This window comes from Rhinopithecus roxellana, chromosome 11 (genome assembly GCF_007565055.1).
Source record: "Rhinopithecus roxellana isolate Shanxi Qingling chromosome 11, ASM756505v1, whole genome shotgun sequence".
Classification (NCBI taxonomy): Eukaryota; Metazoa; Chordata; class Mammalia; order Primates; family Cercopithecidae; genus Rhinopithecus; species Rhinopithecus roxellana.
This window is the reverse complement of record NC_044559.1, coordinates 3,985,917-4,013,186: the sequence shown is the minus strand read 5'-3', so window position 1 is coordinate 4,013,186 and position 27,270 is coordinate 3,985,917. Positions and strand designations below refer to the sequence as shown.

Genomic DNA, 27,270 nt, shown 5'->3' with positions numbered 1-27,270 from the left:
GAAGTCAGGAAACAACAGGTGTTGGAGAGGATGTGGAGAAATAGGAATGTTGGTGGGATTGTAAACTAGTTCAACCATTATGGAAAACAGTATGGCAATTCCTCAAGGATCTAGAACTAGATGTACCATATGACCCAGCCATCCCACTACTGGGTATATACCCAAAGGATTATAAATTATTCTACTACAAAGACACATGCACACGTATGTTTATTGCGGCACTATTCACAATAGCAAAGACTTGGAATTAACCCAAATGTCCATCTGTGACAGACTGGATTAAGAAAATGTGGCGCAGATACAAAATTTTTTAAGTCCATAAACTTTCTCCTTAAAATACTGAAGACCATTAGTGATGGTTATAATATTCTTGTCTGAACTGAGAGCTATAGTCAGGCTCCTTTTAGAAGCCCTGCCATGAACAGAGAAAAGAGAAAAGGCATGTTCCTACTCCTTTATCCTCTGTAGACATCTTTCCCATGATAAGTTAATAATGAGAAGAGAAAACCAACCTTCTAGATTTCTCATCATTTAATGGTGTGAACCCTGAGTTTCTGAAGCCTGATTAAAAAAAAAAAAGAAAAAAAAGAAGGAGAAGGAGAAAGAGAAGGAGAAGGAGAAGGAGGAGGAGGAGGAGGAAGAGGAGGAGGAGGAGGAGGAGGAAGAAGAAGAAGAAGAAGAAGAAGAAGAGAGGAGGAGGAGGAGGAGGAGGAGGAGGAAGAAAGTTCTCCTCATTTGAAATTCTTCCCTCTCCTAGCTCACCTTCCCCACCTTCTCCTTCTTCTGTGGTCCCCACAGTCAGATATGAGGTAATAGATGGAAAACACTTCCCTGTGATAAGGCAGTGATGCCTGAGGCACCCACTTCTGGTACTAAAGCTGTTCCTAAAGAATAGCAAATGGTACTCATGTTTTGGGGGACTCTATGCTACTTAGAAGTGAGTGGCTAAAGTTTCACAGTGACTAATTCAAGAACAAACAGAAGAAAAGGACAAACAGAAAGAGGCATACCCTTAGCCTCAATCAGGTAGTTCTAAGAAAGTGATTAGGATGGTTTGGAGATCACCAGTCCCATACCTTATCCAGTTACCAAACAACCCAGGCTGGATGTGGTTGCCTGGCAACCACACCTTCCATGTACCGAGCTACAAGTATGTCTTTCAGGTGTGTGATCACCTGAAAATTTTTAATTTTTAGGTTCTTTTTATATAATGCACCTAAAAATTCTTCCAGTCTATACACAATTCCAAAGCCACTTCCATGTTTTTTAGGTACTTATTACAACAGAAAAAGATTTCCTGGTATCAAAATATGTATTCATTTCCTATGGCTGCCATAACAAAGTGCTACAAATTGGATGGCTTAAAGAGGCAGAAATGTATTCTCTCACAGATCTGGGGACAAAAGTCTGAGGGTGGCAGCAAGGCCATGCCCTCTCTTAGGCCCCAGGGAAGGATGTTTCCTTGTCTCTTCCTAACTTTTGGTGGTTTCAGTAATCCTTGATGTTCCCTGGTTATAGACATCCCACTCCAATTTCAGCCTCTGCTGATACATGAATTTCTCCCTCTGTCTGTGTCCAAATTTCCCTTGTTTTACAGGGACACCAGTCATTGCATTAGGACCTCAGCTTAACTTGTTTAACATCTGCAAAGACCCTATTTCTAAACAAGGTCGGACTCACAGGTACCTGGGGTTAGGACTTCAAAATATTCTCTTGGGGTATAAAATGCAACCACACAACAATAATAAAAGAGAAAATCTAGGTGACCTTGGTTTTGGCAATGAGATTTTAAATACAACACCAAAAGGATAATCCAGGAAACAACATTGATAAGTTGGACTTTATTAAAATTAAAAACTACTTTTCTGCAAGATACACTGTTAAGAGAATACAAAGACAAGCTACAGACCAGGAGAAAATGTTTGAAACACACATATCTGATAGAAAAGTTCTAATAAAAAATACACAAATAACTCTTAAAGCTCAACAATGAGAAAAGAAAGAACCTCATTTTAAAAATGGCAAAATAGGCATGTCACTGCAAATTCCATGAAACAGGAGAAAAACTGTGAGTTCCCAGAGTGTAAGAGGGAGAAAACTGACCTCCAAACACACATCCCTACAGGGAATCTGAAAATCCAGACCACAGGATAATAATTTAACCTTACCTAGAGATGAAAGGGATTTAGAAAGTCACACAAAATATAAAAGTAGAAGTAGCAGCAGGAAGTGCCTTCTATGAACTTCTAGCCTCCAGCTCGACCACAGGGAAGCCATTCCTGACTATATCTCACTGGGGCCCTTGAGGAAGGCAACCAGCAGAATTGTGGAAGTGTTGTGGGGTAAAGAAAGCTCCCAGATGAAATTGGTAGTGGTTTCAACTGGGCACATATTTTCTGGAGTAGAGTCCAAGGAAGGAGCAGGAGTTGCTGCAGATACAAGCAAGTGCAGGAGTACAAGAACTGCCACCAACGAAGCAGGGGCAAGGTCTGAGTGGGGCAGTGCAGAATATGTGGGCTTGCCAACTGCATAGGAAATGAGTCAGGCCTCTTGCTACTGGCTATCCCTGACTTCCCTGGCAAACTATATAATACAGCAGAGTGGCCATGATTCCCTATGGAACATAATCCCATTGGCCAAAGAACCAACTCCCAGACCCCACAGTGGCCTCAGCAAACCCCGCCCAAGGAGAGTCTGAAACCAGACCTGCCTAATCTGCTGCCACCTGATGGCATTTCCCTACCTGCCCTGGTAGCTGAACACAAAACACAGAAACTCTGGGGAACTTTATCCCTGAACCCTGCCCCCGGCACCTGAGAAACAAAAATACTTACCCTGGCCGTCTTAGGGCAGACTTAGAGCCCCGTCCTAGTATCATAACTGGTGCTCTTCTGAAACTTCCACCTCCTGGCTAGAGGCCAACCAACTCAGGCCATTACAGCAACACATAACAGAATAATCCTGATCCCAGGAAGGGGAAGTCAACACCTAATTCCACTGCCTGAAACATCCTGGCTAATCAGAGGTCCTAAGTGTATCCACTTGACAACTTCACTGTAGCATAACCAGCATTCAAGAAAGCCAGAATGGTAAACATTATCTACAACCAAGGACTCTCAGAGTCTACTTCACTTCCCTGCCACCTCTACCAGAACAGGTGCTGGTATCCATGGCTGGGGGACCTGAAGACGGATCACATCATAGGACTTTTTGCAGACATCCCCCAGTACCAGCCCAGAGCCTGGTAGCCCCGCTGGGTGGCTAGACCCAGAAGAGCAATAACCATCACTGCAGTCCAGCCCTTAGGAAGTACCATCCTTAAGGGAATGGGGAGAACACCACATCAAATGATCGCCCCATGGGACAAGAGAATCTGAACATCAGGCCTTGAGTTTCAGATCTCTCTACTGAAATAGTCTACCCAAATGAGAAAGAACCAGAAAAGTAATTCTGGTAATAAGACAGAACATGGTTCTCTAACAGCCCCAAAAGATCACACCAGCTCCCCAGCCAAGAACAAATCTCTGAAGTGCCACATAAAGAATTCAGAAGGTTGATTATTAAGCTACTCAAGGAGATACCAGAAAAAAAGTTAAAAAAAAAAGAAATTTTTAAAAATACAGCATATAAATGAAAAATTCTCCAGAGAAATAGATATAAAAAAAAATCACAACTTCTGGAAATGAAAGACACACTTAAAGAAATACAAAATGCAGTGGAAAGTTTCAGCAACAGACTAGAATAAGTAGAAGGAAAAACTTCAGAGCTCTAAGACAAAACTTTTGATTTAACACAATCAGACAAAAACAAAGAAAAAAGAACTTTAAAAAAATGAACAAAGTCTCTAAGAAATGTGGGATAATGTTAAATGGCCAAACTAAGAATAATGGATGTTCCTGAGGAAGAAGAGAAATCTAAAAGTTTGGAAAACTTATTTGAAGGAATAGTTGAGGAAAACTTCCCCGGCTTTGTTAGAAATCCAGACATCCAAATACAAGAAGCTCAAAAAACACTTGGGATATGCATTGGAAAAAGATCATCACCTAGGTACAGTCATCAGGTTATGTAAAGTCAAGGCAAAGAAAAGAATCTTGAGCTGTGAGACCACCTATAAAGAAAAATGTATCAGATTAACAGGAGACTTAGCAGAAACCTTACAAGCCAGAGGGATTGGGGTCCTATCCTTAGCTTCCTGAAACAAAATAATTGTCAGCCAAGAACTTTGCATCCAGCAAAACTAAGCTTCATAAATGAGGGAGAGATAAAATATTTTTCAGATAAACAAATGCTGAGAGAATTTGCCACTAATAAGTCAGCACTATAAGAAATGCTTAAAGGAGTTTTAAACCTTTAAACAAAACCTCAAAATACACCAAAAAAGAACTTCCTTAGAGCATAAATCTCATAGGGCCAATAAGACAATAACACCATGAAAAAAAAGGTTATTAAGGCAACAACTAGCATGATGAATAAAATCACATCTCAATACTAGCATTGACTGTAAGTGGCTGGCCTAAATGCTCCACTCAAAAGATACAGAATGGCAGAACGGATAAAAATCCACCAACCAAGTATCTGCTCTCTTTAAGAGACTTGCCTAACACATAAGGACTCACATAAACTTAAGGTAATGGGGTGGAAAAAGATATTCCATGCAAATGGAAGCCAAAAGCAAGCAGAAATAATTTTTCTTATATCAGACAAAACAGACTGTAAAACAGCAACAGTAAAAAAAGACAATGATATTATACAATGATAAAAGGATTAGACCCACAGGGAAATATCACAATCCTAAAAACACATATGCCTAACACTGGAGCTCCCAAATTTATAAAACAATTGCTATGAGACCAAAGAAATGAGACAGATGGCAACACAATAATATTGAGGGATTTCGATACTCCACTGACAGCACTAGACAGGTCACTAAGACAGTCAACAAAGAAACAATGGGCTTAAGCTACACTCTTGAACAAATGGACTTAGAAGATATTTACAGAACATTCTACCCAATGAATGCAGAACATACATTCTTTACTTCAGTGCATGGAACATCCTGCAAGATAGATCATATAATAGTACATCAAAAAGTCTCAATAAATTTAAGAAAATGAAAATTATATCAAGTATTCTCTTAGACCCCAGTGGAACAAAACTGGAAATTAACTCCAAAAGGAACTCTTGAAATTATACAAATACATGGAAATTAATTAATCTGTTCTTGAATGATCTTTGGATCAACAATGAAATCAAGATGGAATTTAAAAATTTTTTGAGTTGAACAATAATAGTGAAACAACATCAAAACCTCTAGGATACAGCAAAAGTGGTGCTAAGAAGAAAGTTCAATGCATTAAATACCTACATCAAAAAGTCTGAAAGAGCACAAACAGACATTCTAAGGTCACACCTCAAGGAACTAGAGAAACAAAAACAAACTAAACCCAAACCCAGCAGAAAAAAAGAAATAAGAAAGATCAGAGCAGAACTAAATAAAATTGAAACAAAAAATACAAAAGGTAAATGAAACAAACAGCTGGTTCTTTGAAAAGATCGACAAAATTGATAGGCGGTTAGCTAGATTAACCAAGGAGAGAGAAGATCCAAATAGATTCAACTGTAAATGAAACAGGATATTACAACAGATACTATGGAAACACAAAAGCTCATTCCAGGCTACTATGAACACCTTTATGTACACAAACTAGAAAATCTAGAGGAGATAAATAAATTCCTGGAATTATATAGCCCTCCAAGATTAAATGAAGAAATAGAAACTCCGAACAGACCAATAAAAAGTAGCAACACTCAGTCAATTAAAAAAAAAAAAATTGCTAACAACAACAACAAAAAGCCCAGGACCAGAAGGATTTATGGCTGTATTTTATCAGACATTCAAAGAAGAATTGGTACCAACCTTATTGAAAGTATTCCAAAAAATAGAGAAAGAGATAATCCTCCCTAAATAATTCTATGAAGCCAGTATCACCCTAATACCAAAACCAGGAAAGGACACAACCAAAAAAAAAAAAATAGAAAATTACAAGCCAATACCCCTGATGAACATAGAGGCAAAAATCCTCAACAAAATACTAGCTACGTGAATCCAACAGCATATCAAAAAGATGATATACCATGATCAAGTGGGTTTCATACCAGGGATGGAGGGATAGTTTAACATACGTAAGATAAATGTGATATATCACATAAACAGAATTAAAAATCATATGATCATCTCAACAGATGCAGAAAAAGCATTTGACAAAATCCAGCATCCCGTTATAATTAAAAGCCTCAGCAAAACTGGCATAGAAGGAACATACCTCAAGGTAGTAAGAACCATCTACGACAAACCCACAGCCAACATTATACTGAACAGGGAAAAGTTGAAAGCATTCCCCCTGAGAACTGGAACAAGACAAGGATGTCCACTTTCACCACTTCTATTCAACATAGTACTGGAAGTCCTAGCCAGAGTAATCAGACAAGAGAAATAAAGGGCATCCAAATTGGTAAAGAGGAAGTCAAACTGTCACTGTTCACCAATGATGTGATTGTATACGTAGAAAAAACTAAAAACTCATCCAAAAAGCTCCTAGATCTGATAAATGAATTCTGCAAGTTTCAGGACACAAAATCAATGTACACAAATCAGTAGCACTGCTATACCTCAACAACAACCAAGCTGAGAAGCAAATCAAGAACCCAATCCCTTTTATAACAGCTACAAAAAATAAAAATAAAATGCTTAGTAATACACCTAACCAAGGAGGTGAAAGATCTGTATGAGGAAAACTACAAAATACTGGTGAAAGGAATCACTGATGACACAAACAAATGGAAATACATACCATGTTCATGGATGGGTAAAATCCATATTGTGAAAAATCATTAAACTGCCCAAAGCAATCTACAGATTCTATGCAATTCCCATCAAAGTACCATCATCATTCTTCACAGAATGAGAAAAAAACCTAAAATTCATATGAAACCAAAAACGACCCCACATAGCTAAAGCAAGACTAAGCAAAAAGAACAAATCTGGAGGCATCACATTACTCCATTTCAAACTATGCTACAAGGCTATAGTTACCACATGGTACTGGTATAAAAATAGGCATGTAGACCAATGGCACAGAATAGAGAACTTAGAAATAAAGCCAAATACAGCCAACTGATCTTTGACAAAGCAAACAAAAACATAAAATGGGGAAAGGACACCCTGTTCAACAAATTCTGTGATTTATCAGTGGGGAAAGTATCCTTTTCAAACTTTATGGTGCTGGGATAACTGGCAAGCCACACGCAGAAAAATGAAACTGGATCCTCATCTCTCACCTTATACAAAAATCCACTCAAGATGGATCAAAGACTTAAATCTAAGACCTGAAACCATAAAAATTCTAGAAGATAACATTGGTAAAACTCTACTAGATATCAGCTTAGGCAAAGACTTCATGACCAAGAACCCAAAAACAAATGCAATAAAAACAAAAATAAGTAGATAGGACCTGATGAACTTAAAAGCTTCTGCACAGCAAAAGAAATAATCAGCAGAGTAAACAGTCAACCCACAGAATGGGAGAAAATATTCATAAACTATGTATCCAACAAAGGACGAATTTCCAGAATCTAATAGGAACTCAAATCAGAAAGGAAAAAAAAAATCAAAAAGTGGGCAAAGGCCATGAATACACAATTCTCAAAAGAAGTTGTACAAACAGCCAATAAACATATGAAAAAATGCTCAATATAATTAATTATCAGGGAAATGCAAATCAAAACTACAAGAGACACCACCTTACTCCTGAAAGAATGGCAGTAATTTAAAAATAAAAATTAATAGATGTTGGCATGGATGTGGTGAAAAGGGAACTCTTTTATACTGCTGGTAGAAATGTCAACCAGTACAATCACTATGGAAAACAGTACAGAGATACCCTAAAGAACTAAAAGTAGAATTACCATTTTATCCAGCAATCCCACTACTGGGTATCTACCCAGAAGAAAAGAAGTCATTATATGAAAAAGACACTTGCACAGGCATGTTTACAGCAACACAATTTGTAATTGCAAAAATAAAGAACAAGCTAAATACCCATCAAAAGAAAATGTGATATATATATATATACACACACACACACACACACACATACACATACGTACACCATGGAATACCACTCACCATAAAACGGAACAAAATAATGGCATGCACAGCAACCTGGTGGAGTTGGAGAATATTATTATAAGTGAAATAATTCAGGAATGGAAAACCAAATATCATATATTCTTGCTTATACATGGGAGCTCAAGCTATGAGGATGCAAAGACATAAGAATGATATAATGGACTTTGGGGATTTAGGAGGAAGTTGGGAAGTGGGGTAAGTGATAAAAAGAATACACATTGGGTCCAGTACACACTGCTCAGGTGATGGGCGCACCAAAATTTCAGAAATTATAACTAAAGAACTTATCTATATAACAAAAAAACCATCTGTTCCCCCAAAACTATTGAAATCCTTTTTTTTCTTAAAGGAAATGAGAAATGCCTTCTAAGATGGCTGAATAGGAACAGCTCCAGTCTGCAGCTCCCAGTGTGGTCGACGCAGAAGATGGGTGATTTCTGCATTTCCAACTGAGGTACCTGGTTCATCTCACTGGGACTGGTTGGGCAGTGGGTGCAGCCCACAGAGGGCAAGCCAAAGCAGGGTGAGGTGTCGCCTCACCCAGGAAGTGCAAGGGGTCGGGGGATTTCCCTTTCCTAGCCAAGGGAAGCCATGACAGACTGTACCTGCAAAAATGGGACACTCCCACTCTAATACTGTGTTTTTCCAACAATCTTAGCAAACAGCAGACCAGGAGACTATATCCCGCACCTGGCTCGGTGGGTCCCACACCCACGGAGCCTTGCTCACGGCTAGCGCAGCAGTCTGAGATCAACCTGCAAGGCAGCAGTCTGGCAGGGCGAGGGGCGTCCACCATTGCTGAGGCTTGAGTAGGCAAACAAAGCAGCAGGAAGCTCAAACTGGGCAGAGCCCACTGCTGCTCAGCAAGGCCAGCTGCCTCTATAGATTCCACCTCTGGGGGCAGGGCATAGCTGAACAAAAGGCAGTAGAAACTTCTGCAGACTTAAATGTCCCTGACAGCTCTGAAGAGAGCAGTGGTTCTCCCAGCACAGTGTTTGAGCTCTGAGAATTGACAGACAGCCTCCTCAAGTGGGTCCCTGACCCCCGTGTAGCCTAACTGGGAGACACCTCCCAGTAGGGGCCAACTGACACCTCATACAGGTGGTGCCCCTCTGGGATGAAGTTTTCAGAGGAAGGATCAAGCAGCACTATTTACTGTTCTGCAATATTTGCTGTCCTGCAGCCTCCACTGGTGATACTCAGGCAAACAGGGTGTGGAGCAGACCTCCAGAAAACTCCAACAGACCTGCAGCTGAGGGACCTGTTAGAAGGAAAACTTACAAATGAAAGGAATAGCATCAATATCATCAAAAAGGACATCCACACCAAAACCCCATCTGTAGGTCATCAACATCCAAGACCAAAGGTAGATAAAACCACAAAGATGGGGAGAAACCAGAGCAGAAAAGCTGAAAATTCTAAAAACCAGAGTGCCTCTTCTCCTCCAAAGGATCGCAGCTCCTCGCCAGCAACAGAACGAAGCTGGACGGAGAATGATTTTGAGGAGGTGACAGAAGTATGCTTCAGAAGGTTTGTAATAACAAACTTCTCCAAGCTAAAGGAGCACATTTGAACCCATTGCAAGGACACTAAAAACCTTGAAAAAAAGATTAAACGAATTTCTAACTAGAATAAACAGTGTAGAAAAGACCTTAAATGAATGGATGGAGCTGAATGGATGGCACGAGAACTTTGTGATGCATGTACAAGTTTCAATAGCCAATTTGATCAAGTGGAAGAAAGGGTACCAGTGATTGAAGATTAAATTAGTGAAATAAAGTGAGGAGAGAAGTTTAGAGAAAAAAGAATAAAAAGAAACGAACAAAGCCTCCAAGAAATATGGGACTATGTGAAAAGACCAAATCTACGTTTGATAAGTGTACCTGAAAGTGACGAGGAGAAGGAAACCAAGCTGGAAAACACTCTTCAGGATATTATCCAGGAGAACTTCTGCAACCTAGCAAGGCAGGCCAACATTCAAATTCAGGAAATACAGAGAACACCACAAAGATACATACCCCAAGACGCATAATTGTCAGATTCACCAAGGTTGAAATGAAGGAAAAAATGTTAAGGGCAGACAGAGAGAAAGGTCGGGTTACCTACAAAGGGAAGCCCATCAGACTAACAGCGGCTCTCTCAGCAGAAACCCTACAAGCCAGAAGAGAGTGGGGGCCAATATTCAACATTTTCAAAGAAAAGAATTTTCAACCCAGAATTTCATATCCAGCCAAACTAAGCTTCATAAGTGAAGGAGAAATAAAATCCTTTGCAGACAAGCAAATGCTGAGAGATTTTGTCACCACCATGCCTGCTTTACAAGAGTTCCTGAAGGAAGCACTAAACGTGGAAAGGAACAACCAGTACCAGCCACTGCAAAAACATGTCAAATTGTAAAGACCATGTAAAGACTATGAAGAAACTGCATCAACTAATGGGCAAAATAAACAGCAAACATCATAATGACAGGATCAAATTCACACATGACAATATTAGCCTTAAATGTAAATGGGCTAAATGCCTCAATTAAAAGACACAGACTCGGCCGGGCGCGGTGGCTGAAGCCTGTAATCCCAGCACTTTGGGAGGCCGAGACGGGTGGATCGCGAGGTCACGAGATCGAGACCATCCTGGCTAACATGGTGAAACCCCGTCTCTACTAAAAATACAAAAAACTAGCCGGGCGAGGTGGCGGGCGCCTGTAGTCCCAGCTACTTCGGAGACTGAGGCAGGAGAATGGCGTAAACCCAGGAGGCGGAGCTTGCAGTGAGCTGAGGTCCGGCCACTGCACTCCAGCCCAGGCGACAGAGCAAGACTCCGTCTCAAAAAAAAAAAAAAAAAAAAAAGACACAGACTCACAAATTGGGTAAAGAGTCAAGACCCATCAGTGTGCTGTATTCAGGAGACCCATCTCACATGCAGAGACAAACATAGGCTCAAAATAAAGGGATGGAGGAAGATCTACCAAGCAAATGGAAAGCAAAAAAAAAAAAAAAAAAAAGCAGGGATTGCAATCTTAAGTCTCTGATAAAACAGACTTTAAACCAACAAAGATCAAAAGAGACAAAGAAGGCCATTACATAATGGTAAAGGGATCAATTCAACAAGAAGAGCTAACTATCCTAAATATACATGCACCCAATACAGGAGCACCCAGATTCAAAAAGCAAGTCCTTAGAGACCTACAAAGAGACATAGATTCCCACAAAATAATAATGGGAGACTTTAACACCCCACTGTCAATATTAGACAGATCAACAATACAGAAAGTTAACAAGGATATCCAGGACTTGAACTCAGCTCTGCACCAAGCGGACCTAATAGAAATCTACAGAACTCTCCACCACAAATCAACAGAGTATACATTTTTCTCAGCACCACATCACACTTATTCCAAAATTGACCACATAGTTGGAAGTAAAGCACTCCTCAACAAATGGAAAAGAACAGAAATCACAACAAATTGTCTCTCAGACCACAGTGCAATCAAATTAGAACTCAAACCTGCACAGTTACATGGAAACTGAACAACCTGCTCCTGAATGACTACTGAGTAAATAACAAAATGAAAGCAACCTAAAGATGCTCTTTGAAACCAATGAGAACAAAGACACAACGTACCAGAATCTCTGGGATACACTTAAAGCAGTGTGTAGAGGGAAATTTACAGTAGTAAATGTCCATTTAAGGGAAAGCAGGAAAGATCTAAAATCAACAACCTAACATCACAATTAAAATAACTACAGAAGCAAGAGCAAACACATTCAAAAGCTAGCAGAAGGCAGGAAATAACTAATATCAGAGCAGAACTGAAGGAGATAGAGACACACACACACATACACACACACACACACAAAAGCCCTTCAAAAAATCAATGAATCCAGGAGCTGATTTTTTGAAAAGATCAACAAAACTGATGGACCACCAGCAAGATTAATAAAGAAGAAAAGAGATAAGAACCAAATAGATGCAATAAAAAATGATAAAGGAGCTGTCACCCCTGATCCCACAGAAATACAAACTACCCTCAGAGAATACTATAAATACCTCAATGCAAATAAACGACAAAATCTAGAAGAAATGGATAAATTCCTGGACACATACACCCTCCCAAGACTAAATCAGGAGAAGTTGAATCTTTGAATAGACCAATAATAGGCTCTGAAATTGAGGCAGTAATTAATAGCCTGCCAACCAAAAAAAGTCCAGGACCAGATGGATTCACAGCCAAATTTTACCAGAGGTAAAAAGAAGAGCTGGTACCATTCCTTCCGAAACTATTCCAATCAATAAAAAAAGAGGGAATCCTCCCTAACTCATTTTATGAGGCCAGCATCATCCTGATACCAAAGCCTGGCAGAGACACAACAAGAAAAAGAGAATTTTAGACCAATATCCCTGATGAACATCCATGCGAAAATTCTTAGTACTGGCAAACTGAATCCAGCAGCACATCAAAAATCTTATCCACCACGATCAAGTCAGCTTCATCCCTAGAATGCAAGCCTAGTTCAACAAATGCAAATCAAGAAACATAATCCAGCATATAAACAGAACCAAAGACAAAAACCACATGATTATCTCAATAGATGCAGAAAAGCCCTTCAACAAAATTCAACAGCCCTTCATGCTAAAAACTCTCAATAAACTAAGTACTGATGGAACGTATCTCCAAATAATAAGAGCTATTTATGACAAACCCACAGCCAATATCATACTGAATAGGCAAAAACTGGAAGCATTCTCTTCGAAAACTGGCACAAGACAGGGATGCCCTCTCTCACCACTCCTATTCAACATAGTGTTGGAAGTTCTGGTCAGGGCAATCAGGCAAGAGAAAGAAATAAAGGGTATTCAGTTAGGAAAAGTAGAAGTCAGATTGTCCCTGTTTGCAGATGACATGATTGTATATTTAGAAAACCCCATCGTCTCAGCCCCAAATCTCCTTAAGCTGATAAGCAACTTCAGCAAAGTCTCAGAATACAAAATCAATGTGCAAAAATCACAAGCATTCCTACACACCAATAACAGACAAATAACCAAATCATGAGTGAACTCCCATTCGCAATTCCTACAAAGAGAATAACATACCTAGGAATCCAACTTATAAGAGATGTGAAGGACCTCTTCAAGGAGAACTACAAACCACTGCTCGACAAAACAAAAGCAGACACAAACAAATGGAAGAATATTCCATGCTCATGGATAGGAAGAATCGATATCATGAAAATGGCCATACTGCCCAAGGTAATTTATAGATTCAATGCCATCCCCATTAAGCTACCAATGACTTTCTTCACAGAATTGGAAAAAAACTGCTTTAAAGTTCATATGGAACCAAAAAAGAAATATAGACCAATGGAACAGAACAGAGGCCTCAGAAATAACACCACACATCTACAACCATCTGATCTTTGACAAATCTGACAAAAACAAGAAATTGGGAAAGGATTCCGTATTTAATAAATGGTGCTGGGAAAACTGGCTAGCCATGTGTAGAAAGCTGAAACTGAATTCCTTCCTTATACCTTATACAAAAATTAATTCAAGATAGATTAAAGACTTAAATATTAGATCCAAAACCATAAAAACCCTAGAAGAAAACCTAGGCAATACCATCCAGGACATAGGCATGGACAAAGACTTCATGTCTAAAACACCAAAAGTAATGGCAACGAAAGCCAAAATTGACAAATGGGATCTAATTAAGCTAAAGAGCTTCTGCACAGCAAAAGAAACTACCATCAGAGTGAACAGGCAACCCACAGAATGGGAGAAAATTTTTGCAACCTACTCATCTGACAAAGGGCTAATATCCAGAATCTACAAAGAACTTAAACAAGTTTTCAAGAAAAACAAAGAACCCCATAAAAAGTGGGTGAAGGCTATGATCAGACACTTCTCAAAAGAAGACATTTATGCCACCAACAGACACATGAAAAAATGCTTCTCATCACTGGTCATCAGAGAAATGCAAATCAAAACCACAATGAGATACCATCTCACACCAATTAGAATAGCGATCATTAAAATGTCAGGAAACAACAGGTGCTGGAGAGAATGTGGTGATTCCTCAAGGATCTAGGACTAGAAATGCCATTTGACTCAGCAATCCCATTACTGGGTATATACCCAAAGGATTATAAATCATGCTGCTATAAAGACACATGCACACGTATGTTTATTGCAACACTATTCACAATAGCAAAGACTTGGAACCAACCCAAATGTCCATCAATGATAGACTGGATTAAGAAAATGTGGTACATATACACCGTGGAATACTATGCAGCCATAAAAATGGATGAGTTCATGCCCTTTGCAGGGACACAAATGAAGCTGGAAACCATCATTCTGAGCAAACTATCACAACGACAGAAAACCAAACACCACATGTTCTCACTCATAGGTGGGAACTGAACAATGAGAACACTTGGACATAGGGCGGCGAACATCACACACCAGGGCCTGTCATGGAGTGGGGGGCTAGGGGAGGGATAGCATTAGGAGATATGCCTTATGTAAATGACGAGTTAATGGGCACAGTAAACCAGCATGGCACATGTATACCTATGTAACAAACCTGCACATTGTGCACACATACCCTAGAACTTAAAGTAAAATTTAAAAAAATAAAGTAAAAGAAACAAAATAAAATAAAGTTGGCAAAATATCTAAATTGACACCTCCTAAAAGAAGTTATAATGGTGGCAAATAAGCATATGAAAATATGCTTAGCATCATATGTCCTTATTGGAATTGCAAACTAAAACAACAATGAGACAATACTATATACCTATTAGAATGGCTAAAAAACAAAAAACTGACAACAGCAAATGCTGGTGAATATATGGAGCAACAGGAACACTCATTCATTGTCAGTGGGAATGCAAAATGGTACAGCCACTTTAAAGACACTTTAAGCAAATTCCTTCAAAGCTACACATAGTATTGCCATACTATCCAGCAACTGTACTCCTAGGTATTCACCTAATTAATCTGAAAACTTACATTCACACAAAACTTGCATTCAAATGTGTATAGCTGCTTTATTCATAATCACACAAAACTGGAAGCAACCAAGATGTACTTCCTAATTTGAACAAACTGTGATTTATCCATTGTGGAGACAGAAGTTACTCCATTTTGGATGCTAATCCACTACTCTGACTTCTGATGAACCCCAGTCCTGGAAACGCCTCCTGCTTCCTACCTTATTTCCTATTCATAGTGTAAGAACATGTCAACCTTGATGTTATCACACAAATTATAGGCTATGATACATAGAGAAATCTTACCTGTTCTGGAAGGTTGTCTTTACTTGTCTATGGAACATATATACACTCTTTTCCTATGGTATATAAACCCTGAGTCGAGGTAGTAATGGTGTGAACATCTGCCTCTCTTAAAAGAACACATTTCTGCCCAAGAACACATTTGTCTCCATAAGTTCCCCCTAAAAATCACCCTCTGCCAATAAACTAGATATGCCTTCTTCATTCTTTGATTTCTTGGCTCCTTCTGTATTTGGGGGTTATTTTGCATACATGGCCCTTTCAAGGAGCATCTATCTATATAATGATAAACAATAAGCTATCAAGCTATAATAAGATATGGAGAAAGCTTAAATCAATGTTTCTAAAGAAAAGAAGCCAATTTGAAAGGCTGCATACTATATAATTCCAACTATATGACACTGTAGGAAAAGCAAATCTTTTGAGACAGCAAAAAGATCAGTGGTTACCAGGGGTCCAGGGGTTGAGCTGGAATAATGAATAGATGAAGCACAGAAGACCTTTAGGGCAATGAAACTATTTTGTATGATACTATAATTGTGGATACATGACATTATACATTTGTCAAAACCCATAGAAATGTACAATATAACTAGAGAACCTTAATGTAAACTAGAGACTTCAGTTAATACTAATCTATGGATATTGGTTTATTAACTATAACAAATGTACCAAACAAAAGCAACATATTAACAATAGGGAAAACCATGGGGCTGAGGGGGTATAGGGTAACTTTTTGTACTATCTGCTCAATTTTTTATAAATCTAAAACTGTTCTAAAAGTAGTCTATAAAATAAGATTTTTAAGAGTGAAGAGAACAAGAATTTAAAAAGATGATTGTCTAAAGCAAAAATAATGACAATTACATGGTGGAGTTTATAAGATATGCAGATGTAAAATGTATGGCAATCATAACACAAAGTGTGGGTGGGAAATAATGGAAGCATACTGCTGTAAGGTATATATATTATACTATATGTGAAATGATATATTATTTGAAGGTAGACTGTGACAAACTTATATAGCCTAGAGTAACCACTAAGAAAAAGACTAAAAAGAAGGAGAAGAAGCATGGAGGAGAAAAAGCAGAAGCTTTTCTCTGAAAAGGGCAGCGTGGAGATAAAATGGAGTAAAAAATTGAGTAAGTAAAGCAAGCCTCATTTAAACCAAAAGAGTATCGGAAAAGAAGAGAATAGATTACAGCACAGGTAAGGCAAGTGCAAACCTGGCAAGATAACAGATTACAATCTAATCATATCAATAATTATATTAAATGTAAATGGTCTGGCTATCCAAATTAAAAGTCAGGGATTGTCTGACAGGATTTGAAAAGTGAGATCCAATTATATACTGTCTACAAGAAACCCACCTTACCTATAAAGACATGATAAATTTAAAGAATGCAAAAAAGATAATCCATGTAAACACCGATCAAAAGAAAGATAGAATGGCCATATTAACATTGACAACATAGACTTTAAAAAATGATAAACATTTCCAGAAATAAAAAGGGGCATTACATAATACGTAAGAATTCTAAATGTGTGTGTATCCAACAACATAGCTTCCAAAGTGATAAAATGAAAACTGAAATGAAAAAACAGAAAAATCTACAACAATGTTGGAGACAAGTAGACAGATAATAAGGACAGAAAACCTGAACAACACTATGAAGCAATTTGGCCTAACTTTTATAGGGCATCCCAGCCAACAACAAAATAAGTATTAAAGTAGACATGGAACCTTCACAAGGATAGTCCATATTCTGGGCCTAAAAACAAACCATAGGCCGGGCGCGGTGGCTCAAGCCTGTAATCCCAGCACTTTGGGAGGCCGAGACGGGGGGTTAACGAGGTCAGGAGATCGAGACCATCCTGGCTAACACGGTGAAACCCCGTCTCTACTAAAAATACAAAAAACTAGCCCGGCGAGGTGGCGGGCGCCTGTAGTCCCAGCTACTCCGGAGGCTGAGGCAGGAGAATGGCGTAAACCCGGGAGGCGGAGCTTGCAGTGAGCTGAGATCCGGCCACTGCACTCCAGCCCGGGGGACAGAGCAAGACTCCGTCTCAAAAAAAAAAAAAATAAATAACCATAAAACATTAAACTGAAATACAAAATATGTTTTTTAAAATGGAATTAAAATATAAATCAAAGAAATACATCTTTAAAATTCTCAAATATTTGGAAATTAAACAATATATTTCTAAATAACTCCAAATTCAAAGAAGTGAAAAGTGAAACTATACAATATTCTGAATTGAATGAAGGTAAAAATATAACATCAAAATTCGTGGATGCAGCTAAAACAGTGCTGATAGAGAAATTTATAGCGTTAAATATTTATATTAGGAAACAATAGAGGCCCCAAATGAGTAATCTAAGGTCCTACTTTAAGAAATTAAAAAAGAAATTAAATCCAAGGCAAGCAAAAAGAGGGAAATAATAAAGAGCAAAAAATCAATGAAGTGGAAAATAAAAAAACAACAGAGAAAAATTAATGAAATCCAAAACAGGTCCGTGAAAAGATTTAAAGAAAAATTACTAACTCCAGACCCTCAATGTCCAGTAGAACTTTGTAGAATGATGAAAACATTCTATTTAGCAGCACCCTCCAATATGGAAGCCACTTGTGACTACTGGTCACTTAAAATGTGGCCAGTGTGACTGAGGAACTCAATTTTCAATGTAATTTTATTGAAGTTAATTTACATTTAAATAGACACATGTGACTAGGGATAACTATTGAACAGTGCAGCTCTAGACTGACCATTGAAAGAAAGGAAGCGGTGGGAAGGAAAGAGGAGGAAGAGATAGAGGAGGGAGAGAAAAAGGGAGGCAGAGAAGATGAAATACACAAATAACCAAAATCAGAAATGAAATGAAAAAGAGGACTTCACTACAGATCCTAACGTTAATGCCATTAAAAGGATAATAAGAAAGTATTACAAGCAACTATATGCCAAAGTTGATAACATAGATGAAAGGAACTAATTCCTTGAAAGACCCAAAGTATTAAAGTTCACTCAAAAAGAACTGAGTAGCACATAAAATCTGAATAGCCATATATAGTTTTAAAACTTGAGTTGATGGTATAAAACTAACACAAGGAAACTTTAGGCCCAGACACCTCCCTGTTGAACTCTACCAAACCTTTAAGGAAGAATAACACTCCTACACAAAATGGTCCAGAAAATAGAAAAGGGAACACTCCCAAGTAATTTATGAGACCACCATTAACCTTGATACCAAAATCAAGAATATTACAGACCAATATCTTTAAAGACCAATATCTCTCATGAATATATATGCAAAAAAAAAAAACCCTTAACAAAATATTATCAAATAGAATAGATTTATTTCTCCATTTATTTGGTTTTCTTTCCCTCTTCAATGTTTTATAGTTTTTAGTATTCAAATATTACAGAACTTCATTAGATTTATCCCTCAGTTTTTCATGTTTTTGACACTATTGTCAATTGTGTTTTTAAGTTTTAATTTCCAATTGTTCATTGCCAGTGATAAATACAATTGATTTTTGTATATTGGCCTCACATCCTGTGTCTTTGCCAAAGTCATGTTATTTCTAGTAGCTTTTTTGTAGATTCCTCAGGTTCCTACATAAACAATCATGTTGTCTGCAAATAAAGACAATTTTATTTCTTCCTTTTTAATCTGTGTAGTACGCTTATATCTTTTCCTTCCTTTATTTCACTAACTAGGACCTCCCTATAATGAATAGAAATTATGAATGGAATATCCAATGTGGTGCTGGTATAAGAATAGACATATACCTCAGCAGGAAAGAACAGAGAGATTAGAAATAGTTCACACATAGTAACAATTGATTTAGGAGGGGAAAGGTGTCAAGATAATATAATGGGGATAGGATAGTGCTTTCAACAAGTGTGTTGGGAAAATAAGACATCCACACACAGAATTATAAACTTCACCCCATACTCACATTATGTACAAAAATCAACTCAAAATAGATGACAGACCTAAATGCAAACTCTAAACCTATAAAACTTCTAGATGAAAACTTAGGGGAAAACTTTTGTGACACTGGATTAAACAAAGATTTCTTAAGACACTAAGCACAAACCACAAAAGAAATAATTGATAACTCAACTTCAAAATAATTAAAATCTTCTGCTCTTCAGAAGATAGCATTAAGAAAATGCAAAGTCAAGCCCCAGTCTAGGAGAAGATATTTGCAAAACACACATCTGAGGAAGGACTTATGTCCTAAATATATAGACTCCTATAACTCAAAAAGAGGACTACCCAATTTTAAATAGTCGAAAGATGTGAACAGATACTTCACCAAAGAAGAAACATAGATGGCAAATAAATACATGAAAAGATGTATTTTCATGAACTGGCCAACACAAAAATGCAAAGGAAAACCATAACAAAATACTACTACATACCTACTAGAAATGCTAAAATCAAGCACACAAACACAATCCAATACAAAGTGGTTCTGGTGAAGATGTGGAGCAAATGGATTCTCATGCATTGCTGCTGGGATCACTATTTATCATCCTGCTTTACTTTTCCCCAAAGCACTTTTCATTACCTTAAAGTTTGCTTACCTGTGTAAGTCCATATGCATCTTCTCACATGTTTATTGTCTACCCCCCCCCCCAATATAAGTACTATGAGTCTGGCAATTTGGTCTGCCCTGTCATCACTGTGTCATTCTGGCACCAAGAACAATGTCTGGCAACCTTTACCTATTTGCTAAAAGTTGAGGAAGGAGTGGAAAGAAAAGATACTAAGATATCTATAAGTGAATGTACGAAGGCAAGGAACCCAGTCACAGCAGTCTACAGAAGGGCAACCTACGGGTGTACGAGAAAATTAATTTAGACCACCAGGAAGCTGCATGGTGTAATGCATGATTCCCAATTTCTGCTGCACATTAGAATTAGCTGGAGAGCTTTGCAAAATCCCAATTCCAGGCCACACCAGACAACAAAATTAGCATCTCTGAGAATGGAACACCAGCACTGGTAATTTTTTTTTCTTTTTCTTTTTAGACGGAGTCTCGCTCTGTTGCCAGGCTGGGGTGCAGTGGCGTGATCTTGGCTCACTACAACCTCCACCTCCCAGCTTCCAGTGATGTTTCTGCCTCAGCCTCCCAAGTAGCTGGAACTACATGTGCATGCCACCACGCCCAGCTAATTTTTGTATTTTTAGTAGAGATGGGGTTTCACCATGTTAGCCAGGATGGTCTCGATCTCCTGACCTCATGATCCACCTGCCGTGGCCTCCCAAAGTTCTGGGATTACAGGCATGAGCCACCGCGCCCAGCCGAGCACTCGTAATTTTAAAGTTCCCCAGGTGATCCCAGTGTGCACTCAAAAGTTGAGAATCACTGAGAAAATGGAACCTAGACCTTGGAAATGTACACAACTGAGTGTGCAAGCTACTTAACCTCCCTTAGCCTCAAAATTCTCATCTACAAAACAGGAATTATATGTACCTCCCAGAGTTGCTGAAATATTGAGATTCTATATAAAGCTCTTGGGAAATGTAAATTCTCATCCCCAGGGGAAACTTGATCAAATCTTCATAGCTTAGTGCAAGAAATGCTAATTCTATCAGCAATTCACATTTTTTGTTGTTACCTGACTATCATATTGAACATTTACATTGGGGAAATTCAGAAATGCTCATTTTTCCACTTTCCTGGTGGTAAGATATTGCCTGAAGCTATGTTTAAATTTTCAAGAGTAAATAAACTATGGCGGGAAATCTAGCTGACTATGCCAGTGATTCTCAAACCTAGCTGTACATTAGAATCACCTGAGAAATTTTTTTAAAGAAACACACCAATGTCCAGACCTCACCCAGGCTAAATTAAATCAGAATCCCTGGGGTGGCTCCAGAACATCAGTATGTTTTTAAAAAGCTGATTGAAAGGTAATTGTAAAACACAGTCAGGGCTTAAAAGCACTGATTTGCACTAATGATATCCCATGCTAACTGCACATCACAGTCACTTGGGGAGCTCTTAAAAAAGTTGATTGATTCCAGAACCCTGCTGAGACTTACTGATTCAGAATCTGTGGAAGTGGAGCCTGTCATTCTGCAAATCTTCATAAAGCTCCCACTGGTGATTCTGATGCAAACTCACTGAGAATTACTACTTTTTATCATACATTTACTCTACGTGTTGCATATCAGCAAAGATCACTTAGAACTTTCACTAGTCTCAAACGCCAAGCCTGCCAGTCACTTTTAATCAGTAACTGACACAACACATCATAGTAACTCCAAAGACTTTACAGATCTTTTCAGAACACTTTTATGTCCAGCCCACTGACCCACATCACCTACCATATACTGTGCCCAGTACTGGCCATGCAGTCCATTGGCCTTTCTAACCAAATTCCTCTAAATGGGCTGCTGATCTGGGAAAAGCAACATGGAATCACATTACTCCCCAAGCCTTATTCCCCTTTGCTAAGTGGTATGCAATGCCAGGATGAATGAAATGAACTCTATTGGTCAAATGAGTCTGAATGAAATTTGAGTTGTTTTCTGCTCCTAGAAGCAAACTGTTATCTATTTGTTTCCCTCAGAGAGATAAACTCAGAGGAAACAGGAGTGATCCCTGAGGTGGGAATAATATAGTGGGCTGCAATTTTAAAACTCTGCTTAGACACAATAGCAGGACACTTGGAGTATTATTTTGATCAAACCAATCAGTATATACTGCTCCATGGTAGTACTAGCAAGCAGGTGATAATAGTAGCATTTAAACAACCAGGCACTATATTAGGCATATTGAATATATTAACTCATGTGATTCTCAATTGCAATGATAATAGCCCTATCAGGCAGGTACTATTATTATTTCCATTTTGTCAAAAAAGAAACAAAGGCACACAGAAGTTAGATGATTTACCCGAAGTCCCATAGCTACTAAGTGGCAGTTTTCTGAAACCAGGCATTCTGGCTTTGGAGTCCAGCATGTTAAGTACTCCACTGCAATGCAGATGAGTAATGGTGAAGCAGTTAAAAAAAAAAAAATTGCTGTCTGCAGTAGAAACTGGAGGTCAGGGTATGGGTACCTTGGGCAAATTACTTAACCTCTTGGAGCCTAATTTTGCATCTGAAAAATCAGTAAAATAATTGTACCTGCCTTGTAGAGTTGAGGTGACAATTAAACAAGATTATGCATGTGATGTGCTTAGAAAAGTGCTTGGCACTTTCAAGAGCTTACTGTCAGCCATTATTGTTATTTGTATTTTAATGCAGCTCAAGTGGTCAGGGAGAAATGAAAACCTATCAAACTGAAAATTTTCCTGCTGATCTTAGATTTGTAGATTCTATAGATTACTAGTGCATCAGATCTAATTTGAAATGCAGTCATAAAAGATTTTCACAAAAACTTAAGGACTGTCGCTGTGACAAACCTCAGCCCAAACAGTCCAGGACAATGCCTCTAAAAAGCAAACACCCTCAATTATCACACTGTGTACATGTAACCGCAACAGGAATCAGACTTCTGAGTTGCTGCAAACTGCAGTTCTCTGTGATTGAAGAACATGCCCCAGAACAGTCTGTCGGGTAGTAATTGCCAGCCCTCCTCAGTCACATATGTATAAACAGAAAAGAAAAACAAAATGAGGGCTCAAATAAAAAGTGTTAACATTCATCAGATGCCTGATACTCTATTAAATGTTTTTCATGCATTACCTTATTTAATCCTCACAACACCCTTCCGAAGTTGAACACGATACAACTACACTGGTTTGTATCACTTTAAATGCATGACTACACATCTCAAATGGGCCCTCAGCACTGCCTGGGAATCCAACTTTATTTCTCTAGTAAGTTCACTTTCACCCTCTCTAGGACTCTGTCACATGTCTCTCCTCCAAGTTCCCACACCTTTCTTCTCCCCTGCTGCCCTCCCTCTCAGCTGATGGACGACTGTACCAATAGACTCTCTTCCCACCACCCACCGTATCTGCACCTGTTGTCTCAGCTTCCCCTCTAGTTACAACAGAGTAAGTGTCGCTGCTCATTTCAAAACCAACTACTCACTTGCGTAGGGTCTCCTCCTCTCTCAGGTATTCAACAGCTACCCTCTACAATGTTCCCCTCTTTCATCTGCAGCAGTTTTTCCTTTCTATGAGTTTAATCACATTGCCATATAAACATTCTGCTTTCTTCTCTCTTGAAAAAACTCTACCCAACCTTAATGCCCCTCTTCTCCATTAAAGTTGTTCTTGTCAAAATGATTAAAATCCTCCTAATTACCAAATTCATCTTATACAGTAACATTCAACATGGTTGACCACTACCTCCCTCCCTTTTTTGGCTTCCCCTCTTCTTTGTGTACACTATTAAACTAGATGTCTTCACCAGTCCCATATATTTTAAATACTATGTACAGTATATGATGCCGATTTCAAAGATTACCTCTAGCCCAACATCCTCCAGGACTTCAGATTTAAATTTCTAAAAAGTATATTTGATATCTCAACCCAAATATCTACTAGGTGATTTATGTGTGTATATTTCACCACACTAAAAAAAAAAAAAAAAAACTACCAGGTGACTCATAAATGGAGACAAGGTGAATAGGTAATGTGAAAAATCAAATGTGCTAAATGTTCATGGCACCTGTAGGTGGTAGGGGGTCAGAGCCCTCTGTAAAATTCTTCCCAGCTTATGCTTATGTCTAGTAGGTTTTATTGGGAAAAACCTACTGGGCATCTCAAACTTAACACATTCAAAACGTAAGTACTGATTCCACAACTTCCAAAAATGAAACCTACCCCATCCTACAGTTTTCCTTGAATCAAGGCTAGCATATGAGGGCCTTGCCTATCACATTCAGTGATACTCAGAGCTTCTGGAACAGCGTCTGGCACACAGGAGGCGTTCAAAATAGCTGCTGAATGGATTGATGAATTCATGTTATTTCTTTCTAGGTCTCTTTACTTCCACCGGCCCTTGAGTCACTGGGAAGTTCTTGGCTGTCTTAGCGCCTGATGACGGCTTCTTACTAATCATACCACACTGCTGCTCCTCAGGGAGTTGGTGGCCTTCCCCTGCCACAGAGCCACAGGGTTCCTGTCCCACGCATAGGCGCCCCAACACGCGTCACAGTGCAACTGGCATCACATGGCCAGGATCGGGTCCTGCCCTCGGGCTGCAGCGACACTACCTCACAGCCGAGACCCACCCAGGCAGCCTCCCGGGCCAGGGCCACAACCCACACCGTGGGTCGCCTGCACATCAACGGCATCTTCGCGCCCGCCCTCCCACAGCCCGGCGCGGCGGCCTCCCGCACGCCCCCTGCCCACCTGGGCCCCAGTCACCTTTCCTCACCTGGGCCTGAGGGGCCGCCCCAACTGCCCCGCTGCAACTCTAGCAGCCTTGCCAGTTGGGTCCACTCCGAGCCCGCCGGCCTTCGTCGCTGTCCAATCCCACCTGCGCCCGCGAGCCTGCGCACTGGAGCCTCGCCCTGCGCTTGGGCCCTCTGCCTGCCAGGCAGGGACAGACAGAACCTGCCTCTACCGGTCTTCCAAGGCACTGAGAGAACCCATGGGGGACGCCGCTGTAAATTCCCTGCGGGCCCTGGGCACCACCCTGTGCGCATCCCCCTCTCCCAGGCCAGGCTGATAATGCCAACAGCTGTCTGAGCCATGCTTATATCCTGAACCACTGAGGACTGTGTTCTCCAGGAATGCTCACCTGACCCACACCTGCCCTCTAAAACCCTACTGAGTCCTCAGAGGGCTGGGGCGGGGTTCCCTTTGTAGTATCAGAGCAGGGCAGATAGGCTATTGCAAAAGGAGTCAGAGCCTGTGCCAGAATATGAGGACAGCTGGCTACTAGGTCAGTTAAGACAACTTCAGCAAGGGTGGTCAGTGTAGAGGGAATTCAATCGTAGACGTTACCTGAAAACAGGAAGCCAGGATATTTTTATCTTGACGAACACACCTCTATTCATTGGTCCTGACCAGAGCCACTTTGGTGAATCCAATTACCCTGAAGGTGTGACAAGACCTGCCTCACTTATCCCCCAGCCTTCAATGCTGGTCCCACAGAGAGCCATATGCTTGAGCTGAACTGCAGTTAAGCAGCAACAGCCACCCTCTGTCCAGGCTCTGAGGCCAGCTTCTTGCTCCGTAGTCACTGACAGTGAGTCTCTACAGAGACTTTTTCTTTCTGCATCAGCCAAGGTACCCTGCAAGCAACATATGCCATTGCCATATGTCTTTGTTTGTGTTGCTACAAAGCAATACCTGAGCCTGGGTAATTATAAAGAAAAGAGGTTTGTTTGTTTCACAGTTCTGCAGGCTGTACAAGAAATATGGCACCACCATCTGCTTTTGATGAAGGCCTCAGGAAGCTTCCATTCATGACAGAAGACAAAGGAGAACCAATGTGTGCAAGACAGAGGAAGAGAGAGAGGTGGGAGGTGCCTGGCTCTTTTCCACTACCAGTTCTCATGGGAACAAAGAGTAAGAACTCACTCACTTCCACAAGACTAGCACCAAGTCATTCATAAAGGATCTACCCACATGATCCAGACACTTCCCATCAGGCCCCACCTCCAACACTGGGGATCAAATTTCAACATTAGATTTATTTTATTGATTTACTTATTTATTTTGAGATGGCATCTTGCTCTGTTACCCAGGCTGGAGTGCAGTGGCGTGATCTCAGCTCACTGCAACCTCCACCTCCCTGGTTCAAGCAATTCTCCTGCCTCAACCTCCCCAGTAGCTGGGACTATAAGCGCATGCCACCACAGCCGGCTAATTTTTGTATTTTTAATAGAGACGGGATTTCACTGTGTTGGCCAGGCTGGTCTTGAACTCCTGACCTCAGGTGATCTGCCCGCTCGGCCTCCCAAAGTGCTAAGATTACAGGCGTGAGCCACTGCAGCCAGCCCAGCATTAGATTTAGATGGGACAAATATACAAACTATATCACCAGGGTAGGATTCCCCTTTAAAGATGGACCCCATGTCTAATGTTTCTTTATAGTGTCTAACATCAGGATTCTGCGCTGGTCATCATTTCACAAACATGTGCAGCATGGCTGCTCCAAGACATACAGAGGGAATAACCCCCACTCACATCACCAGGAAATCCTTGCATAGCGGCTAAATGAACAGTTGGTAAGAGTGGACCCTGAGGTCTCATTCCATCTTCCACAGACTTCCTGCTTGACTACACAATATTCCAAGAAGCCACTGACCCAGAAGGCTCTTCTTGGCTTTCTGTCCTTTTACCTGTGAAACATTCAAAGAACTATGAAGTTTAGGGCCCATCACAGTTAACTACCCTTCTTTGGAGGCCTCTTTAAACCCTTGAGTCTTACCAATTTCCAGTAGCACTAGGAGTCTTGCAAGCCTAGCCTTAAGTCCCTGCTTTGCTACTGAATAGTTGGTGGCCTTTGGCAGGTTACTTCCCAACTAGTGTCTCAGTTTTCCTTTTTTTAAAAAAGGGGACACAGTTGCAAGTGTTTAATGAGACAAAGAACAGAAACATTCATCACTGTGCCTGGCAGTGAACACTGCTTTTCTTGCTCAAGAGATTTGAGCCATACGCTTCTCTAAGTCTGTGACTCTCCCAGAGTTTCTGGGAGTTCTCTCTGAGCAACAGACCCACTGCAGTCTCCATACTTTAGGGGTAAGGCTGGATGCCCTTCACACATCACACAGTCTGGATGAGTTCATGCACCACACAGTGATTCCAAAAGCAGAGGCCCGAGACCTAGTTGCTAATGTTGCCTCTCCTCATGGTCCT

General features: G+C 39.9%; 1 protein-coding gene across 50 annotated transcripts in view; it reads right to left on the bottom strand.

The window, feature by feature from the left end:
* Nucleotides 1–24,944, bottom strand: part of PTPN20 (protein tyrosine phosphatase non-receptor type 20) — a 102,656-nt gene extending 77,712 nt beyond the window's left edge. For 25 of the 50 annotated variants that reach the window (XM_030940230.1, XM_010383747.2, XM_030940206.1 and 22 more), the window contains exon 1: nt 24,839–24,944. Coding sequence is in view for 6 of the 50 variants with exons in the window: in XM_010383730.1 (XP_010382032.1) it covers nt 24,514–24,520 (7 nt within the window). In the remaining 44 variants the exon portion in view is untranslated. Of the gene's footprint in view, nt 1–24,513; nt 24,626–24,838 lie in introns of those variants that run through there. The other 25 variants (XM_010383739.2, XM_030940209.1, XM_010383731.2 and 22 more) reach the window with 3 other exon arrangements.
* Nucleotides 24,945–27,270: the final 2,326 nt, after the last annotated feature.